A 27,364-nucleotide genomic window follows, 5' to 3' on the forward strand; every position below is an offset into this window, starting at 1 on the left:
GGCTAAACCTAATGTGTAAGAAATCTGCTCTTTCTTCAAGGACAGGGTGAGAGGTGGACAGGTAAAGAAAACTTATGCAGTATGGCGCTGAAAATTTGGCATTCAGCATAGATAGATATAAAAAGAGCACTCATCCCAAATATATATACAGTGGTACCTTGGTTTACGAGCATAATTCGTTCCAGAAGCATGCTCGTAATCCAAAGTACTCGTATATCAAAGCAAAGTTCCTCAAAAGAAAAAATGGCAATGCTGACAATTTGTTCCACAACCCAAAAGGTGGTAAGGAACTGGGAGGAGGTGGCCAGGGGTGTGTACCTGTTGGGTGCCGGGTGCTGCAGTAGGTGGCCATCCGCGCGCAACCATCGGGGTCCCTGTACAGCTGCAGGCAGTGCCGCTTCAAGGAGATGCCTCTTCCGTCCACCGGCCAGCCTTCCGCACCACGTTGGGGAACCCCCCCCCGAGCCCATGTACCCAAGCACCGTCCCACACGCGATGATCGACGTTGTGCGTGATTATACGTAACGGGCATGTGGGACGGCGCTCGGCTACGTGGGCTCGGGGGTTCTCCAAAGTGGTGCGGGAGGCTGGCTGGCGGACGGAAGAGTCATCACCTTGAAGCGGCGCTGCAAGTGCTCGTTAATCAGGGCAGCACTCAGTTTGTGAGACAAAAGGTTGCCGAGTGTTTTGCTTGTATTGCAAAACAATTGCAAACCGCGTTACTTGCAAACCAAGGTTTGAATGTGTGTGTATATATATATATATATATATATATATATATATATATATATATACTAGTGTTTTAGCCGTTACATTAACGGGTGCTAGAGTAGATGTCTGTCTGTCTGGTTTGTTTTTTTTAATTTGTCTCTCTCTCCTTGGACGCTGTCATTGTTTCTGTCTGTGTCTCTCCCTGGCCCCCTGTCTGTCTATCTTTATTTCTAACTCTATCATCTTCCCTCAATCGTGCATGTGGCCTTTTTTCTTTCTCCTCTCCACTTCCTTCTAACATCTGCTCCCCCTGTCCTCCACACTTCCATTCAGTGTCTGTCTCCCTCTCTCTACCCCTTCCATCTACTGTTAACCCTCTGTCTTGCCCCTTCCATTCACTGCCCTCTCTTCTCTTTCCATCCATTGTCTGCCCTCTCTCTCTTCCATATGGCATCTCCTCCTTCCTTTCCCCCTTCTTTTTCCCTTGGTCTGGCATACCTTCCTCCTTCCTTCCATGCCCTGCCATCTCTTCTTCCCTCCAAGCCATTCTCTCCCCCTCTGCTCCCTTTCCTCCTTGAACGTCATGGGGCAGCAGCATTCACAATTCATTGCTGTTGCTGGCTTTAGATCTTCCTCTCTGGCGGGTCCTGTCTTCATGAAAACAGGAAGTAGGCAGGACCCGCCAGAGAGGAAGGCCTGAAGCCGGCAACAGCAGCGAATTGTAAATGCTGCTGCTGCCCGAAGAAGCCAGGCCTTGAAGCACCCGAGGCAGACCGCTTCTCTCCCCTCCCAGCCCAACCCCCGCTGACTCTGCTATCTCTCCCTCCCATGCGACCCTCCCAGCGAGATGACCTTAATAACAAACCTCCCTCCAGCGTTGGCAGCCGCAGCACGCTAAACAGGCTACTTCGTGGCTTTCTCCTGCCATTGAGTCCCTCTGTCGCGTCACTGATGGTATGTGCAGGAGAAGCGGTATGTCCCTCCCCCTCCAGTACCTGTGGAGCTGCCGCCGCTCTTAATAAATTGAACAGGTGCAGCTCCTGAGTCAGCCACAGTGCTCGAGTGTGGGCCCGTTGTAAGCGCGCATGCGCTCTCCTGCCTGCCACGGACATACGGAACACGCAGGTAGGAGTGCGCATGTGCCGCTTAGGGTTTTATTATAAGAGATATTTAAATTGAGGTATATCAGCCATAAATAATCAGAAAAAGTCAATTATTACAAATGTTTCCACATACAAAATCCTATCCCCACCCTTCTCCCACATCTCCCCATCCCTCCCCCCAGTTCCGTGTGAATGTCCTGCTTCCAATGTTTTAATAAGGTACGGAGGAGTTTCTGGGGTGGGGGTGGGGCATCTGGTGGCCAGAGGGAGTGGGCATCCCTCCTGTCATTTGGGGGGGCGGAGTTCATGGGGGACAGTGGCTCCAGGGTGCCTGGGTCACATACTTAGGCCCCAAATGTATGATGTGCGCCTTAGTGTCAACATTTATATACTAATATTTACATGGTATAACCATTGGTGCCTACATGATGGTGCTCAAACATCATTATAGAGTCCTAGGTTAGTGCACAGATTTTGGGTGACTAATTTTTAGCACCTTTTGTAGAACTGCCCCCTATATGTCCTCCAGTGAGGATAGTACACAACAAAAACAAAATAATAATGATGAAAGAAATGTGAGCTTTACCTGGATCTCCCCGTCGCCCCACTTTTCCTCTTCGTCCTTGAGGACCTACAAGAAAGACATAACACATTGGTTAGTTCATTGGTATGCTCTCTGTCTCGCATGCTATACTGCAGAAAGAAAGTACTCAAGATGACACCCCCAATGGGCAGAAAGGCAATTCCATAATAATTGCCGGTACCAAAAACCAACACGCCAACTAGGTTTCTCAAGCCAGTATTCAAGGAACCCCAAGTCAGTCTAAGTTTTCAAGGTATTTAGCTGGTTAGGTTCAGATGAAAATTCATCTAAGGACAACTAGCTAAAATTAACTAGATGATCTTGTTCACTCAACAGCACTTTGAAAAACGATCCCTGTGTGAATTATCTGATAAAGAGTTTGGAAAACATCTGTTGACAAAGGCAAAGTATCTTGCTCACATAAAATAAACTTGATATCCAAATAAAACATCCCTTGATGAAAACATATCCTGATTTATGATATTGTCTGCTATTATCCATAAATCCTCGGATTTCTGTTTTGCTCTGTTAATTTACTTGTAATCACCCAATTAAAATTAGTCATCTCTTGTTCCAAGCTAAAGCATTTTGTGGTTGAGACATCTAGACCACAGTTTTGAAATCTAAAGAAAACAGTTGTCTATAATTGGCAGCTTACGTTTCAGACCAATTTGGGGTTTATTTTAATTACAAAGGAGATAATAGAGAAAAAGGCTGCAGAAGCACTTTTGCTTTCTGAAGATTTTGCTCGCTATTATCTTATTTTAGAATATTATTTGAAGAAGGAATGAGTACATTACATTTTTTTTCACAATAATGTGCTGTCCAAGAGCTCTTTGGGTCATTTTCAGAGCAATTCAATAAGGGGGCAAGAGCAAGCTCTACAGGAGAGATGGACTGCATCTGAACGCGTCAGGAACAAGACTTCTAGCAAACAACGTCAGGAGAGGAATAGAACAGGCTTTAAACTAAGAAGAAGGGGAACGCCAACAGCTGACCAAGTGTCGACGATTCAGAAGAAGGTATCCCGTGAAGATACCGAGGGGAAAAAAGGCTGGGAAGAAACAATGGACAAATTACAGGAGTCGACTAACCCAGAAGAGGAGGTTAGAAGGATTGTAACAAAAGAGAAGAAACTAAAGACCGAAGCACTGGGAAAGGAAATGAAGACAAGAAAATACCAGGATCTAAATTGCATATATACTAATGCAAGGAGCCTAAGAAACAAAATGGGGGAATTAGAAGCCATGGCCAATGCAGAGGACATAGACATCATTGGAGTCTCTGAAACATGGTGGAATGAAGAAAACAAATGGGATACAGCACTGCCGGGGTACAAGCTCTATCGCCAGGACCAGGTCAGGACAGAAAGGAGGTGGAATAGCCCTATACATAAAAGAAAGCATACAATCGACAAAAATGGACACAGCAGAAATGACCAACAAGCTGGAATCGCTATGGGTTAAAATACCGGGATGGAAAGGGCCTGAAATAAAGATGGGCCTATACTATTGTCCACCCGGGCAAACCGGAGATATCGATGAAGAAATGGATGCCGAGAAGAAGCGAGAATGCAAAAGTGGTAACACGGTTATTATGGGAGACTTCAACTACCCCGGGATAGACTGGAATCTTGGAAGCTCAAAATGCGCTAGGGAGACAGAATTCCTGGAGGCTATACAAGATTGTTTCATGGAACAGTTTGTTAGAGAACCAACGAGAGGAAATACCACTGTTGGTTTGTACTTCGACTCCCTCTCTGTCTTGTCTGCTCAACCTGGATTATCATTTATAGAATAGTGCTCAGTGCTAGGAAGTGATGTCAGAAGGGAGCCGAAGCTGGTGTGAGCAGGAGGTGGAAGATGTTGCTTACGTCGAGATATGTGGGGGGGTGGAGAGGAGGAGAGGTGCCGGCGCCCCCACCAAGATGGCACTCAGGGAGATTAACACCCCTGTCCCCTCTTACTATGCCACTGGGTATAACCGCTCGCACCTGAAATGCGTTTTCTGTCACTTGAGGAGAGCAGTTAAGTTAAAAAAACTTTTTTGTTAATTTATGAGTAGAGAATGACACGGAGAAAATTTCTGTCCCCGTCACTGCCCCGTCCCCGGACCACCATCCTCTCACTGCCCTGTCCCCACCGTCCCCTTCACCGCCCCGTCCCCGTCTCTGCTGTCCCCTTCACCGTCCCGTCCCCATCTTCAGTGTCTTCTCCTCTCCATCCCCCCACCCCCAGCACCCTTCACATGGTCCAGCAGCTCCCTCCCGCCGGCCAGCCGTGCACTTCTCTCCCTCCCTCCCTCTTACCTTCTCTTGTGGCGAAACTGGCAATTTGTATAAGGCTATGCGCTGTATTGCAGCCGAAGCCTTGAAGTCGCGTCGGGTTGCCTGCTAGAAAAGTCTCCTCTGATGCAACTGGAAACAGGAAGTTGCGTCAGAGGAGATTTTTCCAGCAGGCAACGCGATGCAGCTTCAAGGCTCCGGCTGTAATACAGCTCATAGCCTTATAGAAATTGCCAGTTTCAACAAGAAAAGGTAAGGGAAAAGGAGGGAGGGAGGGAGATGCATGGCCAGTGGGAGAGAAGGAGCTGCCGGATCAAACGCTTGTTCACCGCGCATGCTAACCATTCACCACTCCACGGGGCGGTGAATGACCTTGTCCCTGATCTCGCGGTGACCTTTTTTTTTTTGGTCAACGTTTTGGCGGGTTACCCGCGGCTAGCCGCGGGTAACAACCACCATGTCATTCTCTATTTATGAGCTTTATTTAGAACTTTTTTGGAGCTTGTTCTACACTACTAAGTACACTTGAGATTTTGTTGAAGTCTATTTCAACCCCTTTCTACCAAATGAAGATGGTGCAATGAAAGACGACTGAAAACACTCACAGGAGAGCATTCCCCGACTCGTGATTTTCTCACCGTTACACGGTTCTGATCACCGCTTTGGTTACAAAGGCTGAAATAGTCAAAGTTCCTATTTTTTGTTTTGGACTTGAGGAGAGCAGACATTGTGTTTTCGACGTGTTAAAAGACAGGGTGGATTGTTTGTCTTCACACCCCGTTGCAGCTGGAAATACGAAACACTGACCAACATTGGAGTGATTGAATCCTCCAGCAAAATATCAAAATTAAGATTATTTAAAGTTTGTTTTTGCATTGAATGAAGCCACCCTTAGATTTATAGTGAAGGAGGATTTTTATGCCATTGATCATCCTAGTAGCCACCATATTCAAACAGGGAGGTGGTGGGGTTCTGAGGCTTTTTCAGTCTCATTTCAATATTTTGGTTGGTTTCAGATTTGTTTATACCTGAACTTTATTCACAGTAGGATTCTTGTACTTATTACTTGAGTTACCGTAGTTTCTACAAATTAAAAATGTCGTCTACTTTTCTTTATAGAATCGGTTTAAAATAGGCACAACTAGCACTTCTACTAGGTTCTCTGTTGTAGAATTATCCTTTTAAAGGACTGGAGGGCAGAAGGAGCAAGGAAGAAGCCAACAGCTTCAAGCACGCAAGCCCGAACTGGGTCAGAAATGATTTGCCTGTTCACAGCCAAGTCTCGACTGCCGGCCGATTAGGTTTCCCAAAACTACTGGGCAAATTTCTCGTCTGATCCCGAGAAACGCAAATATTTTCTAAAAAATAAAAAGTAAATGACTAAAGTCTAGCATGCAGTGTCTGGGTGCTCTGTGTGAAACAATGTTTGCTGAAGCCCTGTTGTCCTCCTTCCTCGATGCTGAAAAAACAGCTCTGGAATGGACAGAGGAATGCTATCTCTTACGAAAACAGGAATTGGGTGACCTCAAGTTCAGCTTTAGTGTGGAATATGTTTCCCTACAATGCAGCCAGATTCAAATTTCCCACATAAGTGAGAAATATGCCCATGTCCTGCTCATGTGAATGCCCCCCTTCTCGTAAATTTAAATTTTTGTGTCTGCAGTTACAATATAGTGCATAGACACCCTCCTGATGCTTTCACGGGTAAATATGCACGTAAATACATAAGTGCTAACAGTCTATAAATTAACGAGCACAAGGGGCACATAAATGAGGTCACCCAGTATAGAAATGGCCTTCTCATGTTTGGTTCACTCTACAAATGAAATATGGACCCCTTGGCACCAGTCTGATATGAAGCTTGTGCTCAAACCTTCCAGAAGGTTAATATTCATACATGGAAATACTCTTGATTTTATTCATTCTTTTCATCCTTAGAAGTTAATATAAAGTTAGCAGTTTTCTTTAACCCTGGAAAAACAATACTTAACATTCATTAAATAACTAAGCAACTCGAAACGGTTGCTGTTTTCAATTTATGAAACTAAAATCTGATTTTCTGCATAGTTTGTCAAATGGTGGAAAAATTGAAGGGGGAAGACTGGAAGAAACCCAATAAAAACCATTTGTTTGTGCTGGTTCCATATAATGATGCATGCAGCTCCATTTCAAAAATTACACTCAGGCTGACTACAACTTCAGATTCTAAAGCCATCAACCAGATATCATCTGCAGAAACATTTATCATCTATTCCCATCACCAACAATTCCATCTCATTTAATATTTGTATTAGAGAATGTCCCTTTGCTAATGGTAACATTCACACTTATGAAGGCACATTTACTTTGGTTGCAAACCAAATGCAAAACATTTATTTTAAATTCCTATTTCAACATTTTTAAAAATTATTTTAAACTAACAAGTATAAATTTAAAAAAGAAAATGCTAGCAAATAGACTAACAGTAGCATAATAGGAATGAGAACAGTAAATTTAAAATAGTACCTTAGAGATGTGGCTATTAATATATAAAAATAATAATTTATTTATTAAAAAAAAACAACTTATAGCCCGCCTGAAAACTAAGCGGGTGACAAGAAACATACATAAGTTATCAAATAAACATAAAATATAAAACAATCTTCAATAACATAAAAACAATTAAAATATCACATCTCGTTATATCTCAAATAATGTTAAAACAATCATAACCTCTAATTCTTTACAAGAAATAAAAAAAAAATATTAGGATCAGCATCGTCATCTATTTAAACTAAAATTATTCCCTACCCCTACCCCCAGAACCCAATTCCTAGAATACTCAAGCATTAGCCTATTGAACATACAGTATAATAAAATGGCTGTCTTCAATTCATTATAAAAAAAAAAAAAAGAAAGAATGGAACTTTCTTCCAGAACTTTGCACTGTGATATGTTAAAACATGATCATTCAGAACACTAGATAGAGATCAATACGAAATCATTTAGAAGTCCTTTTGCTGTACTGGGTCTGAATGCTGTTATGTTCAGTCTCAGTTTCAGTGGAACTTACAGATGGGGGTGTGGCACTGGGAGTACAATAAAGGAACAATGTCTCTCTTTTTGTCGTTCTTTTCTATGAAAATTGATGGGGTAGGTTCAATTCCCACTGCGGCTCCTTATGACCCCAGGGCAAGCTACTTAACCTTTCATTGCCCCAGGTACAAAGCTTAGACTGTGAACCAGTGGCGTACCAAGGGGGGGGGGGCGGGGGGGCGGTCCGCCCCGGGTACCAAGCCCTGAGGGGGTGCTCCCGGTCCGGTCCAGTTACCCCCCCCTGCGCCGGGTGTCGCGTCTGGAAACAGCCTGCAGCAAGATCGCGATGCCAGAGATCTTTGCCTGCTTCGACTGTTTCCTCCGCCACGGTCCTGCCCCTCCTCTGATGTCAGAGGAGGGGCGGGACCGCGGCGGAGGAAACAGCCGAAGCAGGCAAAGATCTCTGGCATCGCGCGATCTTGTTGCAGGCTGTTTCCCCAGGGCAGTAGCGTACCAAGGGGGGCGAGGGGGAGGTCCATCCCGGGTGCCGCCTTAGGGGGGGGTGCACAGCTGGCCCGGTCCCTATCGCGCTCCTACCCTCCCAGCGAAAGCAGCATCGGCGCCATTATCGAAAAAGGTAATGGCGCCAGGCCTTGGAGCACCAAGGCAGACCGCTTCTCCCCTCTCCCAGCCGAAACCCCGCTGACCATCCTATCTCTCTCCCCCCCCCAAGTGAACCTTTCTGACCCTCCCAGCGAAAGCAGCAAACCTCCCTCCAGTAGCGTCGGCTTTATCCTCCCTCTGCCGCATCACTGATGACGTCATCAGTAACGCGGCAGAGGGAGGAGAAAGCCGCGAAGGAGGTTTGCTGCTCTCGCTGGGAAGGTCGGAAAGGTTCACGGGGGGGGGAGATAGGAGGGTCAGCGGGGGTTCGGCTGGGAGGGGGGAGAAGCGGACTGCCTCGGTGCTCCATTACCTTCTTCGGGCAGCAGCAGCGTTTACAATTCGCTGCTGTTGCCGGCTTCAGGCCTTGTTCTCTGCCGGGTCCTGCCTACTTCCAGTTTTCATGAAGACAGGACCCGACAGAGAGGAAGGCCTGAAGCGGGCAACATCAGTGAATTGTGAATGCTGCTGCTGCCCGATGAAGTTCAGGACATCAGGACATCGGGGAAGGAGCAGGGAGAAATCGGCTGCTGGCTTGGGGGTGAGGGTAGGGAAAGAATCGTGGAAGTGAAGAAATCGGCACGATGGCTTTGTGCAGGCTAGGGGGAGAGAGAAAGAAAGGAAAAAATAAAGAGGGGGGGCCAGGGGGAGAGAGAAAGAAAGGCAGAAAGAAAGAGGGGGACCAAGGGGAGAGAAAGAAAGGCAGAAATAAAGAGGGGGACCAAGGGGAGAGAAAGAAAGGCAGAAATAAAGAGGGGGTCAAGGGGGAGAGAAAGAAAGGCAGAAAGAAAGAGGAGGGCCAGGGGGAGAGAGAAAGAAAGGCAGAAAGAAAGAGGGGGACCAAGGGGAGAGAAAGAAAGGCAGAAATAAAGAGGGGGGTCAAGGGGGAGAGAAAGAAAGGCAGAAAGAAAGAGGGGGGCCAGGAGGAGAGAGAAAGAAAGGCAGAAATAAAGAGGGGAGCCAGGGGGAGAGAGAAAGAAGAAGGATCAGAAGAAGGACCAGAGACTCATGAAATCACCAGACAAAAAAGTAGGAAAAATGATTTTATTTTCAACTTAGTGATCAAAATGTGTCCGTTTTGAAAATTTATATCTGCTGTCTATATTTTGCACTATGGCCCCCTTTTACTAAACCGCAATAGAGTTTTTTAGCGCAGGGAGCCTATGAGCGTCGAGAGCAGCGTGGGGCATTCAGCGCAGCTCCCTACGCTAAAAACCGCTATCGCAGTTTAGTAAAAAGGGAGGGGGAATATTTGTCTATTTTTGTATAGTTGTTACTGAGGTGACATTGCATAAAGTCATCTGCCTTGACCTCTTTGAAAACCCGCAGAATATAAATGATAATTAACATTTTCTCTGCGTACAGCGTGCTTTGTGTTTTTAAAATTTTATTGTTGGTAGATCATTTTGACTTGGCCACAAAGGTAAGGGGGAGGGAGGGAGGGGAACTGCTGAAAGACATCTAATAATCCTTGCAGGCTTGACTGCAGGGAATTATTTTTGTAAAATCATGTTTTGTTATGCGACTGGCATTATCTAGACTTTAATTTCTATGAATGAATAGAATGAAAATGATATAAAATTACTTGCTTGTTTTTATGTGCGTGCGCTGAAGGAAAGTGGAGAGAGAGTGGGCTGAGGATGCTGAAGGGAAATGGGGAAGAGAGTGGGGAGAAGACGCTGATTTATAAATTGACAATTGTACAGAATATTGTTTCTTTTTATACTTTAATATAAACAATTCAAGGCTTGTGTGGATGGAATCAGGTGGTTTGCGGGGATGGGGACCGAGCTTACGGGGATTAGTCCAATAAAATTGTATTTTTTTATATCTCATTATTTGTTTTATTTTTATTTGTTAATTTATAAAGTGGTGATTGTTATGTATCAGTTTTTTCAAATTTACATCTATTGTCTTTATATTTTGCACTGTATTAGAGGACATGTGTTACTGTTTTTTGTGGTGTTGCATTGTATCCAGGGTCTGGTTTCTTGGCGGATCAGTTTAACTTTTGTCTACATATTTCTATTTTTAGTTTGTGATTATTCCATTTTGGGCGAGGGTGTATCTCTGTTCTGTGTGTATGAAAAAGACATAGTTTTCAGTTGGCATTGACTACAGGACCAATTGACTGTGCGGGATCTGGCTTGTTTAGTTTTACAATGTATGTGTTGGTGTTCTAGTGCTCACTGCAGTGTTTAAGATGCAGCCTTTTCCTAGGTACACTCTTGTGGTGCGATATGTAGATTGGTACTAAAAATCATATTTTTCATATAGATGGGGGGGGTGTCAAAAAATGATGGGCCCTGGGTGCCACATACCCTAAGTACGCCACTGCTGTGAACCCATTATGGACATGAATAAAATCTACTGAACCTGTATGCAATATGTAAATCATTGTGGTTGTACCACAGAAAAGCAATATATAAAGAATCTCAAACATAAACATAGTTCTTTTTTTTTATTTTAAGTTCAACCTTATTAATAAAGAAAACAAACAATACAACCCGGGTTGGACAAACATATTACATTGTCCCATATTATAAATAAGCTGAGATTTCATTCAAAATCACACCTTAGTATTTTGATAATACAAATCTAAAGGAGCACAACTTTAGTTAAACATTGAGAAGCCCCACCTTTTAATTGCAGTAGTCTCTTCCTCACACTTTCTAGTGAGATATACAACATTCCACCAAGCATTCATGGGCAAAGCACTATTACCATTCCACTCATTCCACTTCGGGACAGTAAGGGAATTTTTCAAGTACCTTTCTTATTTCTAATCTTAATGTATATTTTCTGTAAACCGCTTAGAACCTAACGGATGTAGCGGTATATAAGAAATAAATTACATTACATTACATTACACTCACACAATAGGGTCTGTATTGCTATAGCCTTAAATATATCAAACTAACTCCAGCTGACCTCCAAATAACTCTCGTATGATTCAAATTAGACAGAATTTCTTACACACTAGTAACTCTTACACACTGGAACTCAAAACTGTTTCAAATTCACACAAGCATAAAACATACCAGATAAAGTACCCACAGAAGATCCCAAGACCAACATCTATCAAAGCCACCAAAAAGTCAATTTTGCAGCCTTTGAAGGGATTCACAATGGGCTTCATAACACAAAGACTGCATGACTGCTGCCGACAATGATGGCAAAAAACCATGTAACTGAGGTCAGGCTTAGTACCTTAAAGATCATCTACTTTTGAATACTGCAAAAGAGTGTCTCAATCACAGCCACCAATAACAAGGCTTATACTTTAAATTATACTCCTTACGGTACTAAGGCCCAGATGCTCAAAAGCTTTCCATGGCAGTAAGACTTGTTAAAGCAGTCTTACTGCTGCAGAAAGCTCTCTTGCCGATGTTCAAAAGGCTTCTCTGTGGCTGCAATTGCTCCTCGGTACCACAAGGAGCTCATTGGTATTTATGGGGCAAAAATTTATGGCAGGTCTGGACCTGTCGGTAGCAGTCCTACGTGTTTTGTATGAGGCACACAACACATGCAGGACAGCTGTGCCCATTAAAATAAAAGCCAGCAGCCCTGCTTTCCCTGGAAACCCTGATCTACTAAGCTGCAGGACTCCCCCAAAGCATCCAGTGGCTTCGGGGCTTCCCTTGCTGCTCAACCTTTCGGGGAATCCCCTGACACCAAGCTGATCGTGGCTCCAGAGCAATTGTTCCCCTCCCACTCTCCTGCTGGCACTGACCCTGCTCCTGATTCCAACTGGTACTTCAGCACCCCTAAACAATTTCCACCCCCCAGCACAACTCTCCAAGCAGAATCCCCTTGAAGCACCCCCTCCACCTACATTGTCTGACCTTCTCACCCACCCTCCCCCAGGATTCATCCTGGGGAATTCTTGGTAGTCTAGCAACATAAGGGAAGAAAATTTCCCTCTCTGGACCCGCACTATAAAGCTATGTGTTTCAAAATGGCTCTTCTAACCCCTAGTGGTAGTCTCACAATACTATCACTACTAGTCATCCTTCCATATAAGGGCAGTTGCTCCCTAGATGGAAGAATAACCTCTAGAAGTAGTACTGTGAGATTAATGTTAGAGGTCAGGATGACCATTTTGAAACCCAATATCATATGGATTAGAGCAGGGGGGGACCACTCGCACCCCTCTTGTCGTTACATTGCCAGAGAGATAAGTGAAAGACCTCTTAAGGTCCAGTTTGCTGTATTAGTTGTTCTCACATGCTAACAGCTAATGCAGGACAGGTTGATGATGGGTGGAGAATGAAAAGAGACTGTGCTTTATAGATAATGCAGAAGCAGTTATTACATATTAACTTAACGAGGTAATTAATTCAGTGCAGTTAATAACACATGAATAAAGTGTAGCTAAATGCACCATGCTCTACATTGCAGTTGACGTGCTCTGGATTTTTCTCTCTGTTAAACCTAAATGTAAATCTCGCTACCCTCTTTATAATCACTAACTCTTATTATGTTTTCCCTTCCTTATATTAAACTTCCTGTAAACCGTGCCGAGCTCCATCTCTACGGAGAGGATGCGGTATATAAACTTAAGGTTTAGTTTAGTTTAAGAGAAGATGCTTCGAATGCCCCCAACAATTAACACACGAGTTTTACAGATACCAGATGCTAATTATGGCAATTACCGTGCATTAACTGCAAAAAACTTTACTGCTTAGATATTATAGAAGCTTCTAGAAGCAAGGATAACAGATCAGTTAGCCTGTGGTTCAGTTACAGTACAGATCATAAACAATAATTAATATCAGAAGTCAAACTATGCTAAAGTGGTATCACTTTTTATCTTTTGTTTAAGGACAATGCATTGGAATTAATCCTTAAGTATAAATTATGCCGACTAATGATCTTGCTAAGCAACTGGGATTTTTCAGCCCTTTACCCTTCCTCTCTGAAAGCTTGCAGGAAGGCAGTTCATCCAATTACTGCATCTATTAAAAAAAAAAAAAAAAATACTCCCAGTGGCACAACAAAGCAGCAGAGCTTGTGTCTCTTTATCTTTAATAAAAATGGACTTTATCGCGCTTCTTCTATGATGAGGACAGTGAGAATCAGCAAATTTCAGAAGTGCAGATTCCGAATCGCTGTAGACACACTGTGTTTACCGTCTCTGACTTTCTTCTCATCAGTAACACGTCATGTACAGCAGCTGGTCACCATCTGTTTCTTGCTTCCCTTGCCAATAATAAAGTCAAGGCTACTTCTATTAAACCTGAACCCATTTGGCGTAGCCCTCCTTTGTTATTCCAATGCCAGATACCTCACAAAATTGGGCACTGTGGTTGGCATTAGGGCCCAGATTCTGTAACCGGTGCTGTTGGCGGCCGCCGATCGCATATCAATCGTGCAATGGTGCCAGTTACAGAATCGCACCTCTGGCAAAGGTAGGTGCCAGAAATGTAGCATAGTAAATGACGGCAGATAAAGACCGGAACGGTCCATCCAGTCTGCCCATTAGTTATACCCATTAAAAATACATGATTAGATTAACTTATCTCTTCTTTGAAATTTCTGGGCCTTAGACTGTAAAGTCCACCTGGTATTGTCTTAGGTTCCAAATGCTGAAGTTGCCATCTAATCAAGCCATTGTGATATCACTGCTGAGGCTGGAATGAGGCATTATGACATCACAATCTCATCTATGGAATGTTGATACTCTTTGGGTTTCTGCCATGTAACATAGTAAATGACGGCAGATAAAGACCTGAACAGTTCATCCAGTCTGCCCATTAGTTATAACCATTAAAAATTCATGATTAGATTAACTTGTCTCTTCTTTGATATTCTGGGTCATAGTCTGTAAGTCCATCTGGTATTGTCCTAGGTTCCAAATACTGAAGTTGCCGTCCAAGTTCTCTCCAGCCTATCCAACCATCCTGTTTGCAGGAACGGAACCCCCGCGAATATCGGGGGAGTACTGTATATTGTTCCAAGACTGCATCATATTTAACTGCCTATATATGGTTGGCATGATGGCAAATTGCCAACTAGAGTTTAATCATGAAAGACTATAACCTGCTCAGAATCTGGCTGCCTTGCTGGGCAGATTGGATGGAAGGTCTTTATTTACCATAATTTTATTGTGTAACTGTGTTACACATGCTTTTCTTGCATCTTTGCCAACATCTTGAGCACAGTTTTAGTCCATGAGACTTTAAGGCACATACAAAAAAGGCAGTGTTCTAACTAGAGAGGACCACAGAAGTTGAACAACTGTTCGTCGTGCCAATGTCACTTCATCTGTCTTATGAAGCAAGTCTAATACACTTAGCGGTGCAGGAAGTTGATAGCTGTCCAAAAACTGGCAAAAGCAGGCCCCTCTGCATTTTGGCTTTTGCAAAACCTTGTATCTTGAGGTTCTGCCTTTTTCCAACCCAACACAAATTTGGCAGTCCTTCTAACATAAACAAAAATAAATAAAAGTGTTTATCTACGCTCATAGGCAGAAAATATAACAACAACAAATGCCTTGGCAATTCATTTATGGAGAGATTTAGTCCTTCCCTACAGTATCAACTTTAAGGCAATCCATCTCTGTTACCAATTACTAGAATTAATACGATGCAAATCGTGTCTTTGGAGAGTTACCTGAAGGCCCACATATCTTATTGACCTCTCCTCCCTTCCCCCCCCAGGTCATGGCTACAACCTTGTAACCTCTTTATGTGTATGGGAGAGGGTCCTAAAAGACTCATCATTCAGTTTTAACTTATAAGAGAATGGAATTGAATCATGGATAAAGACCAGTTGCACATTCCTCTGCTTGCCCTGGATCGGTAGCATGGAATGTTGCTACTCTTTGGGATTTTAGAATCTTTGGGATTCCGGAATCTTGCTATTCTGTGGGATTCTGTATGGAATGTTGCTACTCCTTGGGTTTTGGCCAGGTACTAGGGACCTGGATTGGCCTCCGTCAGGACGGGCTACTGGGCTTGATGGACCTTTGGTCTGACCCAGTAAGGCTATTCTTATGTCCTTATTCCAACTGCAAAACAGTTTACTGAAGGTTTTAATGAATGAGTTTAAAGACTATTCCTGATTAGGTGAAATATCATGAAAATGGTTTCTAAACATATGAAAGTTAAGAGGATAAATAGGTGCTTACTTATAATAATATGTAGGCATTTATGTATTTAGAGTAACCATTTAAATACATGCTTGAAAGTTAGGCAACAGAGCTAAGTTAGTGCCTAAATACTGCAGATATGTACATAAGAATTGCCGCTGCTGGGTCAGACCAGTGGTCCATCCATCGTGCCCAGCAGTCCGCTCACGCAGCGGCCACAAGGTCAAAGACCAGTGCTCTAAATGAGCCCAGCCTCACCTGCGTACTTTCCAGTTGAGCAGGAATTTGCCCAACTTTGTCTTGAATCCCTGGAGGGTGTTTTCCCCTATAACAGACTCCAGAAGAGCGTTCCAGCTTTCTACCACTCTCTGGGTGAAGAAGAACTTCCTTACGTTCGTACGGAATCTATCCCCTTTCAACTTTAGAGAGTGCCCTCTCGTTCTCCCTACCTTGGAGAGGGTGAACAACCTGTCCTTATCTACTAAGTCTATCCCCTTCAGTACCTTGAATGTTTCGATCATGTCCCCTCTCAATCTCCTCTTTTCGAGGGAGAAGAGGCCCAGTTTCTCTAATATCTCACTGAACGGCAACTCCTCCAGCCCCTTAACCATTTTAGTAGCTCTTCTCTGGACCCTTTCGAGTAGTACCGTGTCCTTCTTCATATACGGCGACCAGTGCTGGATGCAGTACTCCAGGCGAGGGCGTACCATGGCCCGGTACAGCAGCATGATAACCTTCTCCGATCTGTTTGTGAGCCCCTTCTTTATCATTCCTAGCATTCTGTTCGCCCTTTTCCTCGCCACGCATTGCATGGACGGCTTCATGTATGTAATTTATAATATTCTTTAAGTTATGCATATATGTTTGAGCTCCACCTATGCAAATGCCTCCTTGCTACAATGCATTATCCCCCCTTTTACAAAACTGCACTAGCGTTTTTCGCGCTGGTCGCGGCGGTTACAGCTCCGAAGCTCACATAATTCCCATGAGTGTTGAAGCTGGTTTACAATTTGTATCTATCATATTAAAAGGCACTTTGACCTTTACTCTCTGTCCCACATAGGCATACAATCTGAAACTAAAGTGCCTTAAAAAAGAAAGAGTAAGAAACATACAATATGGGGCTCATAATCAAAACAAAAATACGTCTATAAATACGTCTATACGCCTAAGTCGGTACTTGGACGACCTGAAATACAGGTCATCCAAGGGCTGATAATCGAAACCGGTTCTTGGACGAATTCAGAGACTTTTTAGGCCTCTGAATCCTGCAGTGCGCCCAGAACTCAAAGGGGCGGTTTTGGAGGAGGTGGGCAGGCTGTGGGCTGACCTAGACATAGTCGTCCTGCAGCGATAAACTAAAGTTTGACAAGGCTGCGTGAACGGAACTTATACGTTATAACTTAGACGAAGTCAAAACAGGTATAAGTGCTGCATCAGGTTGCCACTGAGCTGATCGCAACAAGGGATCTCCTTGCTGCAATCAATTTAGTGGCCCAGACAACCCTCCCCCGCCCAATCCCTCCTGTCAGACACCCCTCACGAACCCCAAAAACATCACCAACAGGAAGGATGCCCAGTCCCTCCTGCCAGACACCCCCACCCCTTGAAAATTTGCCAGCAGGAGGGATGCCCAGTCCCTTCTGCCGGACACTCCCACCTCCCAAAAGGTAGGTGGCTGCCGGACCCCCACCCTCTAGCCCAGTCAGAAGCCCCCAGCCCAAACAGACCCCCCCAATCTTTTTTAGTTGGCCGGATGGACGCTTCCTCCATCCATCATGCAGGCCCGGCTTCACCAGAATGGCAGGCCTTCCCCTTCCTGGTGCATCGTGGGATGCACCAGGGAGGGGCCTAAGGCCCTGATTGCCCCAAGTGCCTAATGTCCCTCCCATAGGAGGGGCCTTAGGTGCCTGGGCCAACCAGAATCTTAGGCCTGTCTCCCAGTGCATTCTGGGATACTCTAGGAGACAGGCCTATGATTCCGATTGGCCAGATCCCTTAGGTTACAATTTGCCATAGTTACAGTGCAAGGTTTTTCAATACAAGAGTTATCCTAACTTGACACATACAAGGGATCTAATACCAATATACAGTTTACTTGATCATTTAGAACTTGGAAGCTTCTGTGTTTGAAAATAGCCAAAAAAGGCATCCTAAGGGTGGATGTTCTGATGACCAAAATGTCTAAATAGGCTATTTTCAATTAAAAAAAAAAAAGATGGACATCTAACAGTTTTGAAAATGGAAGTTTTCGGCATCTGGATTTTGGATGCACTATATAGGGGAGAAAAACCAGAATTAAATCAATCTGACTAGCAGAAATGGAACCAGTTTGTGACAGCAACTCTAGTAATATCACCATGCAAAGTAATTCTACTTTTGTTCCATATCTGAACAGAAGTCAAAAGGAGATCTTTTTTTTCTTTTTTTTTTTTTTTTTTTTTTTGGGGGGGGGAGGTGGGGAAGGAGAGCATTGGAAGAATCTGACCGTTGGGCTGGGCGGATAAGGTAATCTGAGTCAGAAAGGAAGCGAGCAAGGGGTACATAGGGTCAGCTGGCACAAGCCCAGGGGGAGGCCTCAAAGGCTTCCCTCCTAGTTCTAGGAGAGCAAATCCTCTTTTATGGGCTAGATGGATGATGTCACCAAGGAGTGACTTGCTCATCTTGCTTGTCCATGGAGAAAGCTTAGATTTCTTTCTTCCCCGAAGCAGACCAAATCATTGACTTACACATGAAGGTAAAAAGGTACAGATAATTGAACCCGAGAGTGCACTAAAGAATCAGTTCATGCCTTGACCATTATTCTCATCAATATAAGAGGCACATTTTGCAATGCAGCCAGTCTGCAATCATTAGTAACACTACACCAGTCTCCTTCATAACCAAGGATTTTAAATAAATCCTTGGAACTAAAGCCAAAGATTTTGTAATGCTCTTAATTTTGCAGATCTGAATAATCAGATTTGCATGTTCCTAACCCATGTAATTAAACAGAAGGCTGAGTGTTTATGACTGTTTCCTCCACATGTATGTTTATGAGGACCAGATGTCTGTGCCAGGTTGCTACGTGATGCATCCTTACTCTCCTGGATATGACATCAGCACCAAAAGCAGATGTCAAGCAATATTTATGCACAGTATTTTGTCTAAAACCCTGCTACAAAACGCCAGGCTTTGTTTTATCAGAGTAGGCTTCCCTTCTGATAGGTCTCTGTCTCCAATACAAATAACTCTTCTTTTAGGATAAGTCCAGTGCCCCAGCCGGAAGGCAACTGGAAGCGTGCGGACGTCGATGCGATGCACGGAAGCCCATCTAGCCGCGACCTGCTTCGATGGAGGGATCCGGGAGGTGCGGGGAGAGGAGGAGAGACGCCGGCCAGAAGGAGAGTCATCCAGGCCGGCTGACTTCTTACAGGACATACCTCTCGTCGCGAGAGACCACATAACCGTAAAGATGTACTGAGAGTTGAGTCGGTTCAGCGAATGGCCACCAGGATGGTCTCCGGGCTCAAGGATCTCCCGTACGGAGAAAGGCTGTACAAATTGCGACTATACTCTCTCGAAGAACGTAGGGAGAGGGGAGACATGATTGAGACATTTAAGTATATCACTGGTCGTATCGAGGTGGAAGATGATATGTTCTCTCTTTGGGGACCCTCGACCACAAGAGGGCATCCGCTAAAAATCAGGGGCAGGAAGTTTCATGGCGACACCAGGAAGTATTTCTTCACCGAAAGAGTGGTTGACAATTGGAATGAGCTTCCAGTGCAGGTGATTGAGGCCAGCAGCGTGGCAGATTTTAAAATCAGATGGGATGCCCGGGTCGGATCTCTAAGAGGGTAGAGTTAAGGGGATGGGTCATCAGAGCACGATATCTCAAAGGGTAGCTAGGAGGGAGGGTCAACAGAGTGGGAAGACTTGATGGGCCTTGGCCTTTTTCTGCCGTCATTTTCTATGTTTCTATGTTTCTGTAGGCAGTCAGCCGGAGCAGATGACTCCTCCTCGCCAGTGTGTCGCGGCACACCTGAAGTCTCAGGAGGCACACTGGTGTGCTGCGGCGCCCAGTTTGCGATACACTGGGATAAGTGAAGCAAGAACTTTGTAATTTGTTAAATCAAGTGAATCCCCCTCTTAGGAAAATAGGATGCCCTCAAGGGAGCTGCTGCAATGGATGATCAACAAGTGGTGGGGTGGAAAAGGCTTTGCCCTGATCTCTCTCCTGAGCTACCAGTCTTGGGCTTTGGGCTTTCTCTCCTAAGACTGAGAATCCAAATGATTCACTTAATCATCTAGCCGCCTTTAAAAAAATTGAGAGTCATTTGACAGCCCTGAATCACCACACGAACAGTTGACAAATGTGAAGAAATGCTGAGGAACAAAAGGATGTAGGGAAAATAAGCAGATGATTTCCTTTAAATCCAAACTCTCTGTAATAGTCTTTGTGGTCAATATTCAAAAGCATTTATCCGGATCACAGCACCTGCTCTGCTGATTGGGTTATTCAGAGGCCCTGTATGGATAAAACAGTGCCTCCTAGCAGACAGTGCTAGCGTAGAGTGTGGGTGGAGTCAGACTGTCGTAAGTTAGCCAGATAAGCTTATATTTTGGGATTTATTAACCACTTTTACGAAGGCAGCGGTTAAAAATAAATTTAATTCGGGGATAGGCGCCTGTTTGATTCTATAACAGTTAACTGCCTATCGCAATGTGCTTAGTGGCGCCCAATGCTTAAGTGGGCGTTTCTATGGGTGGAGCGTGATTGAGGCACCGCTATGCGTGATTCTTCCAAAACTTAGGCACCTGAAAGGTAGGCCTTTAAAACCCTCGCCTACATTTCGGGTACCTAAGTTTTTACGTAGGCGCCGCTAGCGGCAATTCTGTAAATGGCGCCAGTGATCGACACACGGCCGGTGCATTTTTTTTTTTTGGGGGGGGCGTCATTTATAGAATCAGTCCCACTCTTTCCTGGGTGCAGCTCAGTCATTTGCTTTGTGACGCAGGAATCCGAACTCGGAAAGGGGTAAAACACGGACCTGACGGACCTCGCGGATCTAAACCCGTACGGCCTTAAAAATCTGAGGTCCGTGTCGGTCCGGTGTCCGTGCCGCTTGTAGTTTCTGTCGCTGACAGACCTTGATGAGATTTTAGCGCTGACGGATCCATCTCAGCATAGGGAGGGAAAAGTATTAGGATCCGTCAGCGCTAAAAATCTCTTCGAGGTCTGTCAGAGCCAGAGACTAGTGCTGGAGTTTGGAGACTTCTTTTCCATAACGCACGTCCAAAACCTATGTCCCCGCTCTCTTGGCTTCTGCTCTGCCGCTCCAGCACGAGTCTCTGGCTCTGACAGACCTCGAAGAGATTTTTAGCGCTGACGGATCCTAACACTTTTCCCTCCCTATGCTGAAACGGATCCGTCAGCGCTAAAATTTCATCAAGGTCTGTCAGCGACAGAAACTACAAGCGGCACGGACACCAGACCGACACGGACCTCAGATTTTTAAGGCCGTACGGGTTTAGATCCACGAGGTCCGTCAGGTCCGTGAGGTCCGCGTTTTACCCCTTCCCTCCGAACTCCTCTTCTGAAAGTCCCATGTGGTAAATCTGTGCGTGAGGATTTCCAGCCAAAATCAGCGTCAAAGGAGATTCTCAGCTTTTGGCTCCAAAATAGTTTTCTCTGAAGTGAACTGCTACCATATGTCTAGCAGCGTTTCACACGAGGCACGCCACGGACCTTCGAAAGTAATCCTATAATCAGACTTTCAGCAAATTTTTCAGAATCAGAATTACAATTTGTAAAGCATCACACAGATGTTGGCTACATACAGTGGAGAGATTAAGTTGTAAATAGTTTTTAAAGACAGAGTGCAGATGGTTTTTAAGCAACTTCATTAAGACCACTTTTTCCTACTGAATATTGGCAACATATTCACTGGTGTACCGAGGGTGGGGGCGACGGGACAAAAGCCGGACAAAGCCGCGCCGACATGTCAGCCCAGACAATTGCGCGCAAGACTCCAGCGCTCTGCTGTAAAAGTTAATTTTAAAGAGCTCTGACGGGGAGTGTGGCCCCCCCACTTTACTTCATACTGTTTGCACTGCCGTTGGGGGGGGGGTGAGGGGATGCAACCCCCACATTATCACATTATACAGAAAACTTAACTTTTTCCTAAAAAATTGGGAAAAAGTTACGTTTCCTCTATAATGGGAGGTTCCAACCCCCCCCCAACTCCCACCCCCATGGCAGCGCGAACACTATTAAGTAAACTGGGGGGGTTCCCCTCTCACATCTCCCGTCGGAGCTCTTTAAAATTAACTTTTCCGGTGGCGCGTTGGAGTCTTGCGCGCAACTGTTTGGGCTCAAATGTCGGCGCGGCTTTGTCCCGTGCGCGAATGGCTGTGAACCGAGGGTGGGAGATGCCTGGGGAGGTGGTGCCCCTCTCCCCCCTGCCTTCTTCTCCGCCCCCTGCTCCTACCCTCCACCCCCTGCTGTACACACGCATTCAAGTTTCAAGTTTATTATAAAATTTGATTAATCGCCTATTCCAAATTCTAAACGATGTACAAATTGATAAAAATTACAAAGTTAAGGAAGACAAACATAACTGACAAGTGCTAAATCTACTAAAACATATTAATAAGTCAACTTGCGCATACATCAAACACAAGGAAAACTAGGAAAAAAATACAATCTGGTTATAAAGAAAAACAATTAGGGTTAAAAACAATAGGAAAGGGAATTGAAAGCTATCAAAAAGATCTAAAGATGCATAAGCAGTTCATTTAATCATTGAATGCATCTTTAAAAAGAAAACCCTTGAGTTTGCTCTTAAATTTTTCAAAATTCTTTTCCTCTCTTAGATAAATTGGAAGGACATTCCAGGATTGAGGAGCTGTAACGGAAAAGATAGATTGCCGCCGTGTGTTAATAATTTTAAGAGAGAGAATGACCAATAAGTGTTGGTCATTTGACCTCAATAATCTAGATGAAGTATAAGGAATTAAAACTTTATAAATAAAAGCTGGGGCTTTAAATGTCAAAGACTTAAAGGTGAACAGACTTAATTTGTACATTATACGATGAGCAACTGGAAGCCAATGCGCCTTTTTAAGTAAAGGGGTCACATGATCAAATTTCTTGGCTTTCATAATAAGTTTAATTGAGGCATTCTGGATAATTTGCAGACGTCTAATTTCCTTTTGAGCCAATCCTTTTGAGCATCTTTTCCCTTCCCCGTACCTGTTTAGTTTCTCCAGCACGAGCATTTCCGACTTCCTGCCTGCACCGGCGTTAGCTCTCCCTCCGCTATCACTTACTAGTCACGGGACCCGGAAGTAACATCAGAGGGAAATGCCAAGGCCAGTGCAAGCAGCAGGCTGGAACTGCTACTTCTGCTAGAGGTACTGGGGGGGGTGTAATTGAAGGTGCACAGATGGCGGGAGAGGAGTGGGGGAGGCAGAGAGGAGGAGAGGTACTGGTGCCCCTACCAAGACGGCGCCCAGGGCGATCCGCCCCCTGAACATATTACTACCCAGAGCAGGGGTTCTCAATCCAGTTAATAAGAACACTCCCAGCCTTCATAAAGTTAGGACAGTATTTTATGATTGTAAGCTCTTCTGAGCAGGGACTGTCTATTCTATGTTAAATGTATAGCACTGCGTACACCTTTCAGCGCTATAGAAATGATAAATGGTAGTAGTAGTAGTAGGTGGTCCTATTTGTGCAGTTATCTTAACCGGCTAAGTGCTGACTTCGCCCCTAGAATACCCCCAAAGAGCTGGTTCTGCTTGCTAACTGGGCATTTTCAGCAGTACGCTCCGGTTAAGTGCCACTGAAAATACCCAGTTAGCCATGGACAGGCAATTTAATCGGCCAGGAGCTACTCGCTTTGCATACTGGAACCAACGGGTTAATAAAATTGTGTTTTATTTTGTCTTTGAAAATCAATAAAATATCCAAGATCCATTGACCCCCCCCCCCCCCAGTATCCTGTATCTTGCAGTGGTCCGTCTCAGTTACAAGTACTTGGCAAATTTAAAAAAAAAAAAATTAGATCTGTTGAGAAATCACTGTTCATTTCTAAGGATGGGCCATGGATCTTCTGAGTCTTCCTGGCTAATAAGTCATACGGACTTATTCTCCGGAAACTTGTCCAAACTGTTTTTGAATCCTGCTATGTTAGTTGCCTCGGCCACATCTTCTGGCAACAGTATCCACAGCTTAATTAGAGACACACAGATAAATAAGACCACAGATCAAGTAAGGTCTGTGTGGCAACACAGAAGACAGACCCAAATGGGTGGGTCAAAACTATTGCTCCTCTGGTAACATCTACTATTTATTTATTTAAGACATTTATATCTCACCTATCTGAAAATCCACGTGGTAACAGAGAGCACACAAAATCGAAACATTAAATCCTAACATTAAAACCAACATATCACACCTAAAACATTCTAAAACAATCAGTTCATATTAAAAGGGAAAAAAAAAATCTGATCTATAGTATATATAATTCTTTCTTCACAAATTAAACTTGAATGTCTATTATAAATTTCGAAATACATTTTAAAAAAGATAAGCCTTCAAACACTTTCAAAAAAGTAAAAAAAGGAAGAGCGTTCTTTAATTGAAGACCCACCACTCCAAAAACACGAGAACGAATGGTAGCCTTGGTTATGGAACGCAAAGAAGGAACAGCCATTAACTGCTTTGTCTGAGACCTCAAGGAACGTGGGGGTAGATATGACACCAATAAACTTGCCACCACTCTTGGTAAAATCTTGATTTAAGGCCTTATAAACCAGCGTCACGATCTTGAACTGAATTCTCCAAACCACTGGAAGCCAATGGAGCTCAGCAAGTAGTGGAGAAATATGCTCATTACGAGCATTCTGAGCCACCTGCAGTGCCTTGAATGACTTCTTTGGAAGACCACATAATCCAGGTGTGGTAGCACTGCACTGCAAATTTTCTGGAGAAAGCAGACTCCACAATTTCTGTACTAGATGGATCTGAAAAAAACATTGTTTTCACCGTTGCTGCTATATGACCATGAAATTGCAAAGAGGAGTCTTTGAGGACTCCCAAACTCTTAATTTCCCGATGAACTGGAATCTGTAACCCATCATACACATAAGCGGAAGGGGCATTTTTAGTGCCAGATGATGATAACCATAACATTTTTGTTTTAGCCACATTCAAGCAAAGCCAATTTGCTGACATCCATGCCTTAATTGCATCCAGATAAGATGATAAGAATCGAAAACCCTGAGCATAATCTAATGGAAAATAAAAAACAACAACTTGTAAATTATTTCCTTATAATCAATATTGCACTCCCAGTTGTGACAATCATTTTCCAATTGGGGCCATAAATAAAGTGGATGACAAGGAGGAATTCTGCTTTCCAACGAGAGAAATACTGACCTTTCACCATCCCATGAGAAACAAAAACTTCTATTAGTAAGAAAGGATCGGAATCGTGTTGAGAGAACAATATTAGGATATCTAATCTAATCTGTTATTTGTGCGTCACACAATACCTATGTAGGCTCAAGACGACTTATGGCGAGAAAAGAAAATACATTACAACACGTAAGGATCAAGGTGGGTAGAGTGGAGGAATTTAGTGGGCTATTGCATCATTTGAAGTTTTGCTTAGTAGGGGGACATTTCTATGTAGGGGAGTATTATTTAAGTCAAAGATCTTTGGGCCAAGCGGAAATGGAAGCATTGTACCATAGATCTATTGGAGGTATATTGAAGAACTTTAGCGGCGTGGTAGATGGAGGGATTGCAACTGATGAAGTTGGACTTAGTTTCATGTGGAGTTCAGGTACCGCAAAGAAGGGTTTTCAGTTTCTTCCAAAATGTGGTCTACTTAGGTTCTATTCTGACAGTTTATGTGAGGTCGTTCCGAGTTTTCACTCCCAAGAAGACTGTAATCAAACTACTGATTATTTTCAGCATACAAAAAAAGCGATTTTACGTATCTTTGCTCTGTTGGACTAATAAACGTGTCTCATTAGGTTGTTTAACGACATCTCACTTGCCTTGTTTTTTTTGTGTTTTAATATTCACCATGGAAACATTTCCATCTCATGTTCAGAAGAACTTGGGTAACGTAGTTTTGTGTGTTTAAAATAGTGCCTGCCTCCTGCTTATCCTTACTTCAAAGTGATCAAGCCGTACTGGGTTTAATTATGTCTGTGTTCCATCTAAGTAAAGTAATTAACATCAGTAAGTTTTTTGTTGTTGTTTTGCAACAACTGATTTTGTTGACAAACAGATTTTGCCATTAGAAAGAAGTTCCCATTCTCATGACTTCATCTTTAATAGAGCAGAACAAACAGAGAGTATTTACCTTGTAGAAGACAAACGAAACAAAGCAAAAGAAAAGGCAAGAAAGATGTTCTAATCAACCAAAGCCTAACCTTAACGTTTATGCTTTGGTTGATTAGGATAGAAACATAGAAGATGACGGCAGAAAAGGGCTACAGCCCATCAAGTCTGCCCACTCTGCTTACCCACCCCCTGTCTATGCCCTAATGACCCAATTTCCTTATCTTGACCCTCGTAGGGATCCCATTTATTCTTAAAGTCTGGCACGCTGTCTGCCTCGATCACCTGCACTGGAAGCTTGTTCCAATGATCAACCACTCTCTCTGTGAAGAAATACTTTCTGGTGTCTGCAGCAGCCACTCTCTCCTCCTCTCCCTATTGGCTAAGGCTCTTAACATTTGCATCTCCTCTTCCTATAGGCTAAGGCTCTTTACACCTGCATTGTGATGTCATAGAACTTTCTGATTATAGAAACATAGAAACATGATGGCAGATAAAGGCCAAATGACCCATCATAGAAACATAGAAGATGACGGCAGAAAAGGGCTACAGCCCATCAAGTCTGCCCACTCTGCTTACCCACCTCCTGTCTATGCCCTAATGACCCAATTTCCTTATCTTGACCCTTGTAGGGATCCCACATGGGTATCTCATTTATTCTTAAAGTCTGGCACGCTGTCTGCCTCGATCACCTGCACTGGAAGCTTGTTCCAATGATCAACCACTCTCTCTGTGAAGAAATACTTTCTGGTGTCGCCATGAAATTTTCTGCCCCTGAGTTTGAGCGGGTGCCCTCTTGTGGCCGAGGGTCCCTTGAGAAAGAAAATATCATCTTCCACTTCGACACGTCCCGTGAGATACTTAAATGTTTCGATCATGTCTCCCCTCTCCCTACGTTCCTCGAGAGTGTAGAGCTGCAATTTGTTCAGTCTCTCTTTGTACGAGAGACCCTTGAGCCCCGAGATCATCCTGGTGGCCGTCCGCTGAACCGATTCAATTCTGCGCACATCTTTACTGTAATGTGGCCTCCAGAATTGCACACAGTACTCCAGATGAGATCTCACCATGGCCCTGTACAACGGCATTATGACTTCAGCCTTTCAGCTGACGAAACTTCTATTGATACAACCCAATATCTGCCTTGCCTTAGATGAAGCCTCCTCCACTTGATTGGCAGTTTTCATGTCTGAACTGATGATTACTCCTAAATCCCATTCTGCTGAAGTCCTAGTCCTAGCTCTTGCCTTTTCTTTTGCTTTGTTTCATTCATCTCTAATAGAACAGACTGTAAAGACACGGAAGGAGAGGTTTGGAGACTAAAGTAATAGATGATTTATTTATTTATTTTAGTATTTACATATACTTCCCCCTCAATATTTGTGGGGTTAGGGGCAGATCCGGCCCGCGAATAACTTTTAGGGCCAGCTCTGACCCAACCCCGCCTCCCTCCTGCATCCCGGACATTCCCCAGACCTGGTGGTCTAGCGGCGACACGGGGCAGGATCGATCTTCCTACACTCTTGCCCCATGCAGAGCCGTCATCAAAATAGCTGCCGTGAATTCCCGTTGT

At 44.0% G+C, this 27,364-nt stretch overlaps 1 protein-coding gene across 11 annotated transcripts in view; it reads right to left on the minus strand.

The window, feature by feature from the left end:
- Window positions 1–27,364, minus strand: part of COL23A1 (collagen type XXIII alpha 1 chain) — a 354,065-nt gene that overhangs the window by 118,808 nt on the left and 207,893 nt on the right. For all 11 annotated transcript variants that reach the window (XM_033927623.1, XM_033927632.1, XM_033927626.1 and 8 more), the window contains exon 3: window positions 2,401–2,445. In XM_033927623.1, the coding sequence (XP_033783514.1) occupies window positions 2,401–2,445 (45 nt within the window). The remainder of the gene's footprint in view (window positions 1–2,400; window positions 2,446–27,364) is intronic.

Source organism: Geotrypetes seraphini, chromosome 18 (genome assembly GCF_902459505.1).
Source record: "Geotrypetes seraphini chromosome 18, aGeoSer1.1, whole genome shotgun sequence".
Lineage (NCBI taxonomy): Eukaryota > Metazoa > Chordata > Amphibia > Gymnophiona > Dermophiidae > Geotrypetes > Geotrypetes seraphini.